At 37.5% G+C, this 16,894-nt stretch overlaps 1 protein-coding gene across 1 annotated transcript; it reads right to left on the reverse strand.

Annotated features, from left to right (window-relative positions):
• Nucleotides 1-1,340: 1,340 nt before the first annotated feature.
• LOC121872641 lies at nucleotides 1,341-15,610 on the reverse strand. Its single transcript, XM_042375561.1, has 3 exons — nucleotides 15,270-15,610; nucleotides 5,344-5,488; nucleotides 1,341-3,446 (listed from the first exon to the last, which is right to left on the reverse strand). The coding sequence occupies exons 1-3, from the start codon at nucleotides 15,435-15,437 to the stop codon at nucleotides 3,235-3,237; spliced, it is 525 nt and encodes a 174-aa protein (XP_042231495.1). The 5' UTR covers nucleotides 15,438-15,610; the 3' UTR covers nucleotides 1,341-3,234.
• Nucleotides 15,611-16,894: the final 1,284 nt, after the last annotated feature.

Raw genomic sequence — 16,894 nt, forward strand, 5'->3', positions numbered from 1 at the left:
CTGTCTTACCAAATTCATTCTGACCCCATCAATGTATTCTTTAGTCAATGACTGGGTATATGTGTGTGTGACTTGCAGATGGACGGACATGAGCGACAGTATAATGGCTTCTGTAAACTGATGTGGCAGGGCACAAAAAAAGAGAGGAAGAAGAATTTCATTACAGAGAGATGCACAAAAATAATAATAGGAATCCAGTGGAAAGAAAGTGTGATACAACAAGTCCAGTGTACAAGACACAGGAGGAAGCAAGTACAGTAATACATGAACTGAATTGTGACTATTTTGTCCATGATTCTGCTTGTGCTTTGTGCCATGAAGTGTGGGTGAAGCTATATTGCAGTACCCTATACTGAAAATTAGTGAATATGTACTGTACTGTATACATTACTGTAATTTAAATGTTTCATATTGTCAATCATTAAAAATTTTAATTTTCCAATGGTGGCAAATGCTAAAATACCAATTGTGATCCCAAATAATTTACAAAAACAGACAGATATGAAAATTATCAAAACAAAACAGTTCATATCTACATGAACATTACTACAGTATATTGTATAGACAAGTGTAAGTGTCATGACCAGATTATATATGACAGCTATAGGAAAGTTTTTTCAGGTATGGTAATATATTAAGAAACCGAAATACATAACAAACAATTAATTAGTTTCTCTTACTATGAAAATAGTAAAGGTAGTCTAGTCACACATATTTTTTGTTAGTGATTTAAAAAATGCTAAGTTCTTCCAAAAACAATCTTTATATCTAAATAGTTCTGAAAAATTATTCTTTTTAATATATATATATATATATATATATATATATATATATATATATATATATATATATATATATATATATATATATATATATATATTATATATATATATATATATATATATATATATATATATATATATATATATCATGTACATCCACAATGAAAACGTGGATAAGATAAATCTTGATAAAATCACACGGGAAAAGGGAAACAACGGAGCACCCTAGCTTTCGTCTTTATTCAAGACATCTTCAGAGGTAACTGGATTACATGGACAGAGAGAGGCTTAAATATACAGGGTGACCTTATTAAACATGAGGTCAGGTCATAATGATGTGTGTTGGTGTGGGGATTAGTGGATGACATCATTATGACCTGGCCTCATGTTTAATAAGGTCACCCTCTATATTTAAGCCTCTCTGTCCATGTAATCCAGTTACCTCTGAAGATGTCTTGAATAAAGACGAAAGCTAGGTGCTCCGTTGTTTCCCTTTTCCCGTGTGATTTTATCGATATATATATATATATATATATATATATATATATATATATATATATATATATATATATATATATACCATTATGCCATGCCCATAATTTTCAGTTTTCATCAAAATGAGGCACATTTTGCAATGCTATCAAGAGTAGTCATAAACATGTACAAGCAAAACAAGAAGCACAAATAATACAAAAATATACTGTACACTGTGGGTAAGGTAAGTGTAACATTAGTACTGTAGTCTTATGCTGAGTCTTACTTAACTGACTTCTGATGTTTTCATGACACATGGCAGGTCAAATTTAAAGAGACTTTTTACTGTAATTTTAAAATTAATCTAAAATGCAATCAATACAAAAAATATTTTTAGATATTTGCCTCCATGACTGATTCAAATTGATTTCGATTCATAGGATCGAGCTTCTGTCATACCTGCTCTGATGCTCAGTGGAAGTACTAATTACATAAGAAAACCCTTATAGTTCAGAATTCTGCAATATTTTATGAAATATATAAGTTGCATATTTCATTAACCTGACTCCTATCATTTTATACAGCATATTCCCTTGACCAAGTACTGTACAGTACTGTACAGGTTGGACCCTGCTAATCTGGGACCCGATAGTCTGGCAGCTTCGATGGCTCAGGACAGTGTTTGAATCTGTCTGTCTTTAGTTTCCTAACCTATAATATACAATTTTCTCTGTGTTTTTTCTGCTTATCTAGTTATTTCTGTGTCACAGTACAGTAAACTTGTGCCATAGCACTAATACTTTGTCATAGAGGTCCAGTAAGCCTGGGCTAGATATACACTGATGTAAGTTGTATTGGTACCAGCAATAGTAAATTTTATGCATTAATTTGCATTTGTTTAATCTCAGCTTCGATGGATCAGAATTTTCGCTAATCCGGAACAGGTCTGGTCCCAAGTTTCTCGGATTAGTGAGGTCCAACCTGTATTATAAACAAACACTTTCATTTGCAAATTGTGATTTCTAACAAGATTAGTCAGTACTGTATATTATGGAATGCATCATTATAATGATCTAAATTCGGAGTTCTGTTTCTGTTTCATAACATAAGTCATGGCAAACCGTAGAAAAGCACTCACATGTATTGATGACACTAAATATTAGAAATTCAATAAAAACTGAAAAAACAAAGACACAGCAATTACAATATGAAAATATATCAAACAGTATCACAGTTTCTGATAAGGAGTACCTCTAATTACTATTGTGCTACACACAAGTACAGCATTCATGAAAAATAAATGAAAATCAGGTAAGCACAGGTGATTCATTATACACAACTTCCTTACTTACATTCAAATTTTACATCAACTTAATATAATGTACTCCACATTTATGCTGTATAATGGAATTAAAAAATTATTTAGTTTTTCCTCTTCAATTTACAATTCAAAAAGCCATCAATGTGTTAGCATTGTGATACATTACTGTACTGTACCACAATGCCAAAGCTAATTTCGAAATTTGTCAGAAAGTGGAGACATTAAAAGTTGTGGTAAAAACTTTCTGAGATTCTACTATACTAAGCAATATTCATAGATCATTATTTAACACTGATAAAAAAAAAACAATATATCTTCTTTTTTTAAGGTAATAAAATAAAAATAATTACAAGATAACTGTACTTGTTAAGATGTATCACTAAGTACAGAAAGTCCTGTATTATGTATACTGTACTATAAATTTGAAAAAACAAACAAAAACAAATGAAAACAAGCACAACCATTCAAATGTCCATTATTAGCCAGTAAAAAACATAAGTCAGGCAATTTGTTTACACAAGGATGTGCCTTTTCATATTATTTCTTAATACGTATAACATAACATCATATACTTCAGTGACTTAATTCATGGGTCAATCAAATTGCACCAACTTATGAATAGACACCACAACTTCCAATACAGGCAAAAAATCCTTCTCATACAATGGGATTGACATCGTCGTCTTCATTATTCACCATGCTGATGTCTTGACCTCTCCTGCCAAAGAGTCGCAGAGGGGGGAGGTGGTCACACATGCCAGGAAACAGACCAAACTTGCAGTGTACCAAGGTCACGACCACCACCGCCAGGAGTAGGAAGATCATTATACCCAGACCTATGCCTAAACCCAAATGGCTGTTTGATGGTTCTGAGGAATAGAAGAAAAAATCTTCAAGAATATGTTGAATTTAAGGACAATATTATAGGAAAAAGAAAACGAATACTGTATTGCCAAAAACTTCATTCTAAAACACTATTATGATTTTATACAGTAACTCTTCACCGAACATTGGAGATGCATTCTTAGAAAGTACAGGACCATGTTAAGTGAGTTTAATACAGTAAGTACTGTACAGTATGATATATTTATATTATAATGCAGCAATCGTTTCTAAATACAGTACATAAAGGTTTTTCCACTGAGCACCACAGTTCACTTATGGCCCACTACATCTTCAAAACTAAGGAATATTACAAATTTAATAACTTTACTGTATTTGCAACAATTATATCAATGAATTGACTGTAGTTTTAACTGAAAAAACAAATGCACCACTGAAACTATGTTGAAACTAGAACTGCACTATACTCCATGTTGAGTTATAAGGCCACAATCCAACTACCTCATCCTAACCCAATGAGTACATTTTCAGCAGAGATTGAGTCTACTGTTTGTCCTTTTTGATAAAACAGGTTTGGAGCTGCCTATTATTTCATTGTATACAGTACTGCATTTAAGTGTATACAGGAGAATTTCCAAATTCACTACTACTGTATTAATAATACATTCACTGACCCACCACAACCTAAATTGATTAGCTGACAGACCCCAGAAGAATTTACATACAGTGAACCCTCACTTTGCGCGGTTAATTCAACCCACGGCGGCCCGCGTAAAGTGAGAAACGGGTAAAGTGAACAACATAACATATGGGATTAATTGAAATAGAGACCGAGCCGACCCCCAAACTCCACTTTTTCAGACACAATACCTACGTTGTAGTAAAAATAACTTCTTAATTTTATGATGGTATGCACACACAATTAATAATTAAGAGAAATATCAATAATATTAAGTTTTTTAACACTTACATTAGTAGAAAAGATGGCTGGGCACACGGAGATGGGGGGTTGGTTCCGAGGCAGAGGGCAGATTATTGGCCCTCACCTGTATCACTTGTATCACTATCCACCACAGAGGCTTGCAGGGCCTCTTTGTCAAACCCCTCAAAGTCCATATAAGTCCATATCCTCACTATCATTATCACTGACTTGGGCCGGCTGTGGTGGGTGGCGGGTGAAGAACTCGGTAATGTTTTGATGACTGGGCGACCTTGTGCGCACCCTGCTCGCGCCGCTCTCCGCGTAAAAGGGTACACACACCGCAGAAAGTGAGCATTCCGGTTTCGGCAGAGTACCGCGTAAACGTGGAAACCGGTAAGGTGGGACCGCGTAAAGCGAGGGTTGACTGTATAATTAATTCACTAAATCAAATGTAACATGCAGCTCGGCTAAAATTAAATTTGGGTCATCTCAAAACATCCACCTGCCCATGGCTATCCTATATCATGTGGTAGGTGGTCTAAAACAACCCAACAGGGCAGAGTCTCAGCCTCTGCAATTCAGTAACCATAAAATATGCTGAAAAGCTTTTGGTGACAGCAAGACCTCCACAACAAGAAAGTGATTGTGTTGGGCATAAAAGTAGACTTACATCAGTGAATATTTTTCAACCTGGCCTTCTCCAAAGGAATCCAAGATCTTGAGGGTTTAATGAAGAATTTTATTTATTTTATATTTCAAATGTTATAGTAAATAAAGTGTTAGTACAGTACTCTACAATATAGAAAATACTGTATGTGAAATGTAAACAGTACTGGGACAGCTGAAAGCTAGCCAAGCCACTGGACAGGCAACTTTCAACATTCTAATGACTGTCAGTAACCATGGACTGCAAAGGTACATTAGCTATTGGGAATTTCAAACCCTGTGATCACACAGTAATAACAAGTACTGTACTGTATTGTACAGTATTAATAACTTACCAACTGGTGAATTATTTTCTTCACACTTGCCAGTTGCTTCATTCAGAATAAACTGAGTCTTGCATTGACAAATACCATTACCTTCACTCACTTCCACGCACATCTCATTACTGGAACATGGCTGTAGAGCTGTAAGGTTACATTTCTGAAGAAGAAACCAAACCAAAACACTAAAATGAGTACAGAGGTTTCTTTTTTGTGTATAGTATTACAGTACAGTATACTTTTCTCTATATGCTTAAACTTTGAGGATGCCTTTCCACACTATGGTAAATTAAATAACTCATTACAGTAATAAATAATATTTTCAGATGTAACAGACCAATATGAATTGCTAATTATAACAATTTACTTTCCAAAGTTGTCAGTACCTTATGCTGGAAATTTCTGGTTTAAAGATCAAGGAACACATTTACAAAACAATACAGTATTCACAGATATTTAGCTTGAAATTTCAGTTCTTAAATACAGCTCCTCCCTGACTTATGACGGGGTTAGGGACTGGCATCCAGGTCGTAAGTCGAAATGGTCTTAAGTCGGAAATGCTTAAATAATACATAGAAAATCTAAAATGGGCTCTTTTTCTTCTCAGCACCACAAAACACTCACTTTTAAGCTTGCCAGCTATTTTAAAGTGAATTACAAACGAAAATTTTGTCTGTGTACTGACTTTGGGACTCAAAAATATGTAATTTGACCAAATTTTGGTGCGACTGAGGCAGGTCGTAAGTCGGGGAGTAGCTGTACAGGGTGCCCCCAAGTTCATGGATTTTTACTTCGCGGTTCTCAGTTATTCACGGATGACATCCTGGATGTACCCAAGAATGTCTGTGGGTAGTTTTAAAGTTGCCGGCATTTTTGCGGCTGGGACAGGGAGCCATTCATTTTAGAGACAGTAATTTCCTTTACATGTATTGTAAATATGTCTGTGACACACACACACACACTCTACTACTACAGGTAAAATATATAATTGTCCTAAAGGCAAACACATAAAGGGAAAAGTATTTTTTTTGTACACTAAGTAAAAATGTACCCCCTCCCCTGGTCAGAAAATGTTATTCACGGATTTGGCGATTCGCGGCCATTTTGAGAACTTAACCCCAGCGAATTTGAGGGGGGCCCCCTGTATTGTACATGTATCCTCGATAATCATAGGGGTTAGGTCCCAGAAAACTTCCGTGATAAGCAAAACAGTACATTTCAAAACACACAACATAGGGGGAAAAATTAGTTTAGTCCTATGACCCCAAAGATGCATCCCCCAACTGACCAAAATATACACCCAAAAATGTGTAGGTATAGTATTTCCGTAAAGCTCGCGGTTTTAAAGCTTGTGTCCCTCGGAAACTCACGGATTGCCAGGGAAAATAAAATAAATAAATCTGAGGCTGTGTGCCAGGGATCAAGAGGAGTCAACACTACAGGACAGTACAGAGCACAATATTTCCCAGGTCATAAGATGCACTTTATAATTAGGAAGGAATATTTTGGAAAAATAAATTTTGAAGATTTAATAGCCTACTGTACTGGCAAAGCCACGTCACATGCAATATGCTATCATGTTGCTCACTACCACAGCTAACTATGACTTTATGGACCTATTATCAAACATTTGTTGGTATTATTATTAACTTTACCTCATTTAATACAAAAGGATATAATTAAACATATAGGTACCTACAGTATACACATTACAAATACTTATCTGTTTATCTGTACCAGACATGTTCACTAGGAACTGTCCAGTACAGGGATTGTTTACATCCTGACATTTTAGAGGTATTGTCTTTGCATTGTCACTACCACAACTAACTATATATCACTGTGTGGACAATATGTCCATACAGAGTTAATACAGTAATCTCTCCGTTAGCCGGAATCCCTCAAACACGGAACTCTCCGATAGCTAGAATTTTCGAGAATATTCCGGCTTTGGGAACGATTTTCTGAGGTGCACATTTTCTGGAAAATTCAGAGAAAATTTCCCAGATACCCTGAAAATTCTGGGGATGGGAAAGTTTTTTCCGGGCTTGAGAGATGAAAATCAGGCGCATTTTCTGGAAATTCCGAGAACATTTTTCCGTTACCCAGAAAATTACGGGGATGAGGGATTTTTTTCCGGCTTTGAGAGTCATCTCATTACCCGGAAATCTCTCATTCCCGTAAGTGCTCTGCACCAATTGTTCCTGCTAATGGGAACATCCCTGTATTTCATGTTTGTTTATTTATTTGTTATTTCATATTTATTATAAAATCTTATGCATACAAAATGTTGTTATACATATGCATATAGATAGTATTTATATGTTTATTTTGCACACTCTTGTAGCATGAAAAATTCACGGATGCTTTCTCACAGGGTCCATTTTACCTAAACCCAAAAAGTTTTAAGGGAATACCCCTGCAGCTCCTACTGAACCTATGCACTTTCCTATAATCTCCACTCGTAGGGTTGCCGGTGTGTTATCCAGGTTGGATGTGAGTAAGGCGCATGGACCAGACAGAATACCCCCTCGTGTTCTGAAGCCTTGGCCCCTGTGCTTGCTCGCCTCTTTTGCCTCTGCCTCAAAACCCAAACTTTTCCTTCTTCTTGGAAGCATGCCTTGGTTCAGCCCATCCCGAAGAAGGGTGACCATTCTAATCCCTCTAACTATCGCCCCATTGCCCTAATTTCATCCCTCTCTAAGATTTTCGAAACTATCTTAAACTCCCATTTTCTCCGTCACCTTGAAAGCCTTTCTCTTTTGTCGGATCACCAGTATGGCTTTTGCCAGGCGAGATCTACTGGTCATCTGCTCTCCTATTGCACCCATCTTTGGCCATCCTCTCTTAGGGATTATGGGGAAACTTTTGTCGCGGCCCTCGACATCTCCAAAGCATTTGACAGGGTATGGCACAAGTCTTTGCTATCTTAACTTCCCTCTTTTGGTTTCTCTCCCCCTCTTTGTTTTCTCATCTCTAGCTTCCTTGAGAACCGATCCATGGCAGTTGTTGTCGAGGGTTCGATCTCTCGTTCTTTCTCTACCAGTAATGGTGTCACACAGGGTTCTGTTCTTTCACCTACTCTCTTCCTTCTTTTTATCAATGATTTACTCCACACTACAACTAATTCTATCCATTCTTACGCTGATGATTCTACTCTTCATTCTTCTTCACATTTTACCCTTCCTCCCAACTCTCAAACTAGATCTGTTTCTAGAACTGATATCATTACTTCTATCAATGCGGATCTGTGTAGCACCTCTGAATGGGGAGGTATAAACTTGGTTAAGTTCAATAATAATAAAACTCAATACATGTATTTACCAATTACACTTTGTAAATTAGACGATCTCCCACCAATTACATTTCAGGACGCTATCATCCTGCCAAATTCTGAAATAAATATGTTAGGCCTCACCATTTCCTCCAATATGTCCTGGAAATCACACATCCTTAGTATTGCTAAAGCTGCCTCCCGAAAGTTGGGAATGCTGTACAGATGCCGTAGCTACTTCACTCCTGAGCAGTTGCTCCAAGTATATTAGGGATTCATTCGTCCTAATTTGGAGTACTGCTCTCATATCTGAGGTGGCTCTTCTTCTGTCCAACTATTAGATAGGATGGAATCAAAGGCATTTCGTCTTATTAACTCTCCTCCTTTAGTCGACAATCTCTCTTCCCTTTCTCTTCGCCGCAATGTTGCTTCACTCTCTCTTTTTTACAGGTACTTCAACGGGGAATATTCGGTGGATTTGGCATCCTGTGTACCGCCGGCAAGGCCGTGGGCTCGTAACACACGTCCTGCCCGCGGTGCCCACCGTTTCTCTGTGGATTCGGTCACATGAGAATAACCTGTTATAGTACCTCCTTCTTTCCTCACACAGCCAAACTGTGGAATGCTCTGCCTTCCCCTGTGTTTCCGTACTTATACAATCTGTCTCACTTTAAAAAGCTGATTTTCCAGCATCTTCGTGGTGTAGATTAACACAATATAACCTTTTTGTTCTATATTTTTAATTTCTTTCTGTTCTCTTTTTTTCGCCCCCCAGGCCCCGTTGTGGGTCGTTTGACCTGTGCCCGGGTGGGCTAATTCCTGTAAAACAAAACAAAAAGAATAACAAATAAACAATGTACAGTATACTGTACAATATTCTATCATGAATGGTTCAAAGTAGAATGAAAGAGAGGCAGAGTGTCGGTGAGATGCAGTGGGTGGGAGGGAGGAGGAAGGTGGGAAGTGGGTGGGCGGCAGTGGATATCGTATTGATCTGCTCTGGCTAAAGCAAAGCCATCACTGGAATGATGATCATGGAGCTGGTGGTGGAGGGGAACATTGTGGTAGGTGAAGAGGAGATGATGTGTCAATCGGTTTGTTTGGTAACACTGGCTGCAGCACTGGCAGACACAAGTGAACAGCTGATGTCTACCCACAAAGTTGAGTTAAGTATCAATGAACAACGTCGTATTCCTTCCACATTGTTACATAAATTTTAAATTATGGAGTGAGAAAGCAAAAAGGTGAGGGTGATTAGAGAGATGGAGTGGAAGGAAGTGGTAACACACAGTGGGTGTGTTGCCAAGCGCATACTGTACTTATCCTTGTCGGGAACATCGGAACATTCAACCAGAGAATACACACGTCTTCGTCGCTTGGCTGCATCAGGAACCTTAACAATCTTCTTTTTCACAGGTGCCACAGTGGAGGGTAAGTAAAAGTTTAAAAAATTGCACCAAAAATAAGCACAGAGCAGGAAACCTTCAAACACCAACTAAAACAGTGCGGTGAAACAAATGCTATCACTGGAAGCTGACGCCATGAGCCATGCTGACATTTCTTGGCAGTTGCTGCTACCGCTGGTTTTCACAGACCTGCCGTTGTCCCATGATAATTCCACTATAAGCCAGATCAATCAGTGATTTGTACACATGATCGAAATTGAGGATACAGTGAGAAGCCAGATCAGCGATTATCGGGTCCTGTGATTATTGAGGATACATATACAAGTATACAGTATACCCTAAATATCCCTTTGAATTCTCTGTGTCCTACACTATTATCAAGTTCACATTATTATCAAAGCAAGATAAAAATATTTTTTTTGCAATCAAATTGTGAATATAAATATTAAAATCAATACAGTACTCTGGGAAGGTTTCAAATCAAATTTAACAGTACAGTAATGGGACTTAGCTCCTTTTCCTTCACAGTTACAGTAAATCCCTGCTTAACTTCGTCCCGCTTAATGTTGTTTCGGTACTACGACGCTTAACTTTAGAGACCAAAAATTCGTTTAACGTCCCGGTGTTTCAGTACAACGTCGTTTTGCGTAGTCACAAACTACTTTTTACGGCGCATCACCCCTCTCTCGTCTGGCGGTGCTATGCTCTCTCAGTTCAGCGCGCTGCCCTCCCTCGCGTAACGTCACAGCATCCCCAAGCGACGCCAAACCAGTCTCTGTTACTACTTCACATCATTCATGCGTGCTAAAGTGCTTTTGCTCTAAAACTATACTCTAACTATTCAAAATGGCTTCCAAGTGCCCATCAAGTGCTACTGATGATAGTGTAGTGAAGAGGCAACATAAGACCATTACCCTTGCTACGAAAAAAAATGGATGTATTAATCCGATTTGAAAAAGGGGAATGTGCTGTGGACATAGCCGCTGTGCTTGGTCTAACCCTCACAACGGTGTGTACTATCCGGACCAACGATGACAAGATTAAGGTTAGTGCTGGAAGTGGTACAACTCTCAATGCAACTAAAACAACTCGTACTAGAAGCACTGTGATAGAAAAAGTGGAAAAGATGCTGGCTATGTGGATGGAGGACCAGAATCAATGCAATGCTCCTGTGAGCCTTATGGTTATCCAGCATAAGGCCAGATCCTTGTTGACGACAATAAGGAAACCGAGGGTGAAGGATCGAAGGAAGAGACCTTTAAACCTTAGTGATGGTCAGTACAAAACTGATAATAAGTTACACAAATTTATTTGTTAGTGGCTCAAGGTTAAAAATGCTTTGAAAGCACTTAAGGTAGATGTAGGATAGATGATTAGTAGGTCTCATATTTTTTACCTAACTTGACATGACTAGTTATGTCGCCTGTTCTTATAAGCTCTTTTAATGTTTGCTATGTGGTTGGTGTGTGGATTAGTGGGTCATGTTTTGTGACCTGACCTCATGTTTTGTAAGGTCACCCTGTGTACATAAGCTCTCTCTCAGTCTTTGTAATTCAGTTGCCTCTGAAGATGTCTTGAATAAAGAAGAAAGCTAAGGTTCTCCAATGTTTACCTTTTCCCTGTGTGATTTTATCAAGATTTATCTTATCCACATTTCCATTGTGGATCTACATGAATCCCAATATGCATTATACAAAACAAAATAAAAATCCTTGCACACTGATGCTGCCGGGCTTGTGAGTGGTGAAGCCAGGTCAAAAACATGAAGCAAGTTTGATTAGGGAAATGAATTCCATAAACCTTAATGATGGTCAGTACTATAACAAGGTTGGTGGTCTACTTACTTTACTCAGTCGGGGCGGTACTGTAGTTACTTAAAGGGGTCACGTGATTTTAAAGATATATATTCTGGTCTCCATCCATCTACTACTGGGGGTCCTTTGTTTTAGATTAATGTATTAGTTAGGAAGGGTAGTCGAAAGAGATATCTGCCCTTTTAAGTTTATTCAGCAAGGATGTGTAATGAAGTCACCTGTGTTCGTCCTACTTCTAACTAGATACTGTGGGGGGAAAAAGGGAGCTCACTGTACACCCGCAAAATTACAGGAAAACATTACCGTAGGTACACATTACCGAGCCTCCAGTATCGACGGTTGCCCGGCCACCAAGGAACCTCAAACTAACACCTCCACAGCCAAACTGTCTGCCCCCCAACACTGCCCTCTTGCTTTTTCGAACAGAGATTTTCAGTGTCCAATCAGAGCAGGGTTTTCCAAAAGGTTCTTATATTGTTACACTGATTGGTTGGCACACGGTATGGGCGGGGCTATCTACATGGCACCCACATAGGCTTACCTCTGTCCTCTTGAGACTTTAACTGTGTCCCTCCAGTCCTGACAAGAATTATAAACATTGTAACGGTCATTCACATGGGTGCATGGGCGCTCGTCTGTGTGGTTGTCCTGTTTCTTACAGTACAAAACTGATAATGTTACATAAATTTATTTGTCAGTGGCCCAAGGTTAAAATGCTTTGAAAGCATTTGAGGTAGATGTAGGATAGATGATTAATGGGTCTCTATTTTTTTACCTGATTTGAGATGACTAGTTACGTTGCCCGTTTTTATAAGTTTCTCTTACGTTTGCGGTAGTGGTGGTGTGTGGATTAGTGGATCTCATGTTATTCTCCTCCATCCACCACTTCCTTCTCTTCTCCCTTCTCCTCCTCCACCCCCCACTTCTAATTCCCATCATCAACCAGCAACATTCTACATACACACCTTAAAGTAAGTGTACTTTACTGTATTTTTTTCATACTGTACTTTGTATGTAGTGCACTGTACTTTTCTGTGAGCTGGAACCAATTACCTAATATGCCATTGAAATAATACACTCGGTTAACAAACAACTCTGTGGAACGAATTGTGTTCGTTAACCGAGGCGTGAATTTGTTTAAGGTGTAGAAGCTGTCGCAAACACAACAACCACAGCCTTAGTTAATGAGCTGCATGACCCAGTGTCAAGGAATAGTCCGAGAAGACTGTACAACTCGCCAACTGCACTGGCTAACCATTACCCCATAATACAATCTGCAAATCGATTAACATCCAGGTAAAGAAACTTGCCCACAGTTTCACCCTGCCCGGGGATCAAACTTGGGTCCGCTCATTTGCAAGGCGAGCATGCTGACCATTACACCACAGGAATATTGGGTGACATAATCAAGTCGCTAAGTTACCCGTACTGGTCTTTTTTCCGTGTGGTAGTGACTTTTTAAACAAATCTATCCAGAGTACCATTAACATACAGTAACATAACTAATTGTATATGCGTTGGCCAATATTCTCACTCTTTGTTCTTTTATATCCTTATTACTATTGCATTTCATTCTGGATGATGTCACCATATCAGCCACTCCATAGAACAAGTTCGTTATATCGGAAATGAATTTGAATTTCAAAATATGAGACCCAAAATCAAAATCAAATTTGATTGGGCCAAAAATACCGGGAATTAAACAAATCATTTTAATTGGTTGCAAAAAAAAGCTTTAGATTGGCCGCGTGAATTGTACGGGAACGCATGCTCATGTTGATTTATTAAGGAGACACGCAGTGTGGGAGGTGAGGTAAGCGATAATGGCGGAAGATTAATGGAAGAAAATTGAGAAAATCTTGGATATGCTATCTCGTTATTAGTATACATTTGTGACGGTAATGTAATAGAAGAAAATTATCTTATAATTAGACGTCTTATTAGAATATAATAATAGATTAGGGGTAAGAATGTTGAGTGCAGAAATGCAATAATACCCCATTTTAAAGCGCTGGATTACATTTATCTATTTCACTGCACTTTCCTACAAGATTTACAAAATCTTTTTTTTTTGTAATCATAGATAAAGCTAAAATGCATGGTATATATACTAGTAGGTATGAATTATCTCTTGAATTGGGTGTAAGTAATCTTGGGTACGAATTATCTTTTGAGTTGGGTACAAGTTATCTTGGGTACAAGTTATGGTATTTTTGCATTTACACACCACACATTCCTACCACTAATCTATTATCATATTCTAATAAGACGTCTAATTATAAGATCATTTTCATCTATTACATTACCATCGCAATTGTATAATAACGGAGATAGCATATCCAAAATTTTCTTTATTTTCTTCCATTAATCTTCCGCCATTATCGCCTACCTCACCTCTCACACTGCGTGTCTCCTTCATAAATCATCACGCGCATGCGTTCCCGTACACGTTACACGACCAATCAAAAGCATTTTTTTTGCAACCAATTAAAATGATGTGGTTTCATTCATGGTATTTTTGGCCCAATCAAAATCGATTTTTATTTTGGGTCTCTTATATTTCCAAATTCAAATTTATTTCCCACCATGGAAGTCTGTGATGGGTGTCACTTTAATTATATGGAGCTGATTGCGAGTTTTTGGGAAAAAAAACGAAGAAACTATAGCATTTTTTCGATCGCATGGTGTTCTTCCAACCTCAGTAAAGTGTATAAGAGCAAGACGGAATGTAAATATCGCAGAGACCAACATATGTGGCGTTGTTTAAGAATCCCAGAAACCAACGACGAACAAGAACCAGACCAATAAGGTAAGAAATAGGGGATTCCATCATATGGTGAAAGTCAGTTAGGTTAGGTTTGGTTTTTGTTTTTCTTGTGTGTTTTGGTGTATTCTATATTCGCTTAGCGATTATTATTTTTTTTTAAACGTCCCACGAAAAAAATCGATAAAAAAACGGCCAATTTCCAACGGAAATGAAGGTCATATTCTGTCTAAACACACACAAATACACTAGAAAATATATTTTTTACTTTCTAACAGAGTTTGGGGTGGAAGTGCAAATTTACCCGAGTTGTCTTGGGTACAAGTTGACTTTTTTGGGTACGATTTATCTTGGGTGCAAGTTGTCTTTGGTACAAACGTCCTCAGGAACGGAACCCGTTCGTAACCCGGGGATCGCCTGTACTATATATGCCGAGAAGATCAACATCCCTGAGGTTAGGGTAGGTTAGGTCCTATGTGAGGGAAACGTCATAGAAGATAAGTGTCATAGAATTATCTAAACTATTGATTGCTATTAATTGCAAAAATAAAATTCCTAAGATTCCCTTTTTTATCTGAAAGTAAAAATTTACCGAGATGATCACCTGGCATTGTTATCTTCTTGTAAATGACACCACCAAATTAACTTAAGCTTCCACAGACAAAAATTAACTCATTCCTTACCTGTCCTACAGCAAAGGTTGAAGGCTTGTACTCCTCTACAGCAAAGGTTGAAGGCACAAGCTGTATGAGGACGAGGAGGGTGAGTGTGGTGTACAAGTTCATTGGTCCAGTTGTCATCTTGGTGTTTCTCGACCACCGCCACACTTCCTCCAACCAAAACCTCTTCATATCCGGCTACTGCACCCTCACTCTGCACCTGTCTCCGCCTAACACCTCTTAATATCGTTGATCTACCCGGACACAAGTAGCAATTTTCATTTCAGGTAAACCAGGTAACAGGAACAGCACACAGATGACGAGCTGGGTTTTTATTTCCTGCTTCTTGGTCAAGTTGTTTACGAATGGAGGAGCCACAGAAAACGGGGCTCATCTTAACTACAGAGAACGACAACCATTAGCACACACGCCTTCATTACTGGGGACTAGTAACTACCCTGTATAATATTATAGTTTTCTTTCGCTAATTATTAATCTTCCTGGAATAACTCATCTTTTTAAAGGAGGCATTTTCTAATTTCAAATTTTAATATATCAGCTCGAGCCCGAATTCACCAAAGACAATTTTTTATTACATTATTTTTTTTATTACATTCAAGAACGATAATCAGGGACAAAGAGCATTAGTAATAAATACTACTACTACTACTACTACTACTACTACTACTACTAATAATAATAATAATAATACTAATAATAATAATAATAATAATAATAATACTAATAATAATAATAATAATAATAATAATAATAATAATAATAATAATAATAATAATAATAATAATAATAATAATAATAATAATAATAATAATAATAATAATAATAATAATAATAATAATAAAGGTTTACCATTGGATAAGCATGTTTATGAACTACTGTATGAAGTTGTACAGTTCAGCATTACATTAAGTACTGTATCAGGGCCGCATTAACAACGGTGCCTGAGGAGCCCGGACGGGGGCCCTGGGTCCAGGTGGGCCCTTGAGTTTGCAAACATTTGTTATAATAATAATAATAATAATAATAAAAATAATAATAATCATAATCATAATCATAATCATAATCATAATAATAATAATAATAATAATAACAATAATAATAATAATAATAATAATAATAATAATAATAATAATAATAATAATAATAATAATAATAATAATAATGTAAAATTTGCAGCCCATTACATTGCAGCAAAAATAGTAAATGATAGCTGTATACTGTACTGTATAAGGACACATTATATTATTTATACTAGTAATAGTACTAATAAATTCTGGTATTTCTCAGTTTGCACTATCTTTTAGTCTAAATATGAAGGCTAGTGCACACACCCCTCCCCACCTGTACCCCCACCCCGGGGCAGGAGTAGGCAAAGTGGGCAGCTGCCCAGGGGCCTCCACATATTACAATATTTCATTTATTTGTTTTTCATTTGGATTATTTTTATTTTCATTCTTTAAAATTCATGTTTATCTATTCCATCACGTAAAACTATGTTCAGCAAGAAGCGTGATAGAAATTAGGCTAGCTAGCCGCCCCCCGGAACTCCCAGATGTTTAGGCTCACTTCACTCCCCACCCCACCCTCTTGGGTAGTTATAATGAAGGGGGCCTCCACAAAGAGGCTGC

The sequence above is a fragment of the Homarus americanus genome, unplaced genomic scaffold (genome assembly GCF_018991925.1).
Source record: "Homarus americanus isolate GMGI-L3 unplaced genomic scaffold, GMGI_Hamer_2.0 scaffold39155, whole genome shotgun sequence".
Lineage (NCBI taxonomy): Eukaryota > Metazoa > Arthropoda > Malacostraca > Decapoda > Nephropidae > Homarus > Homarus americanus.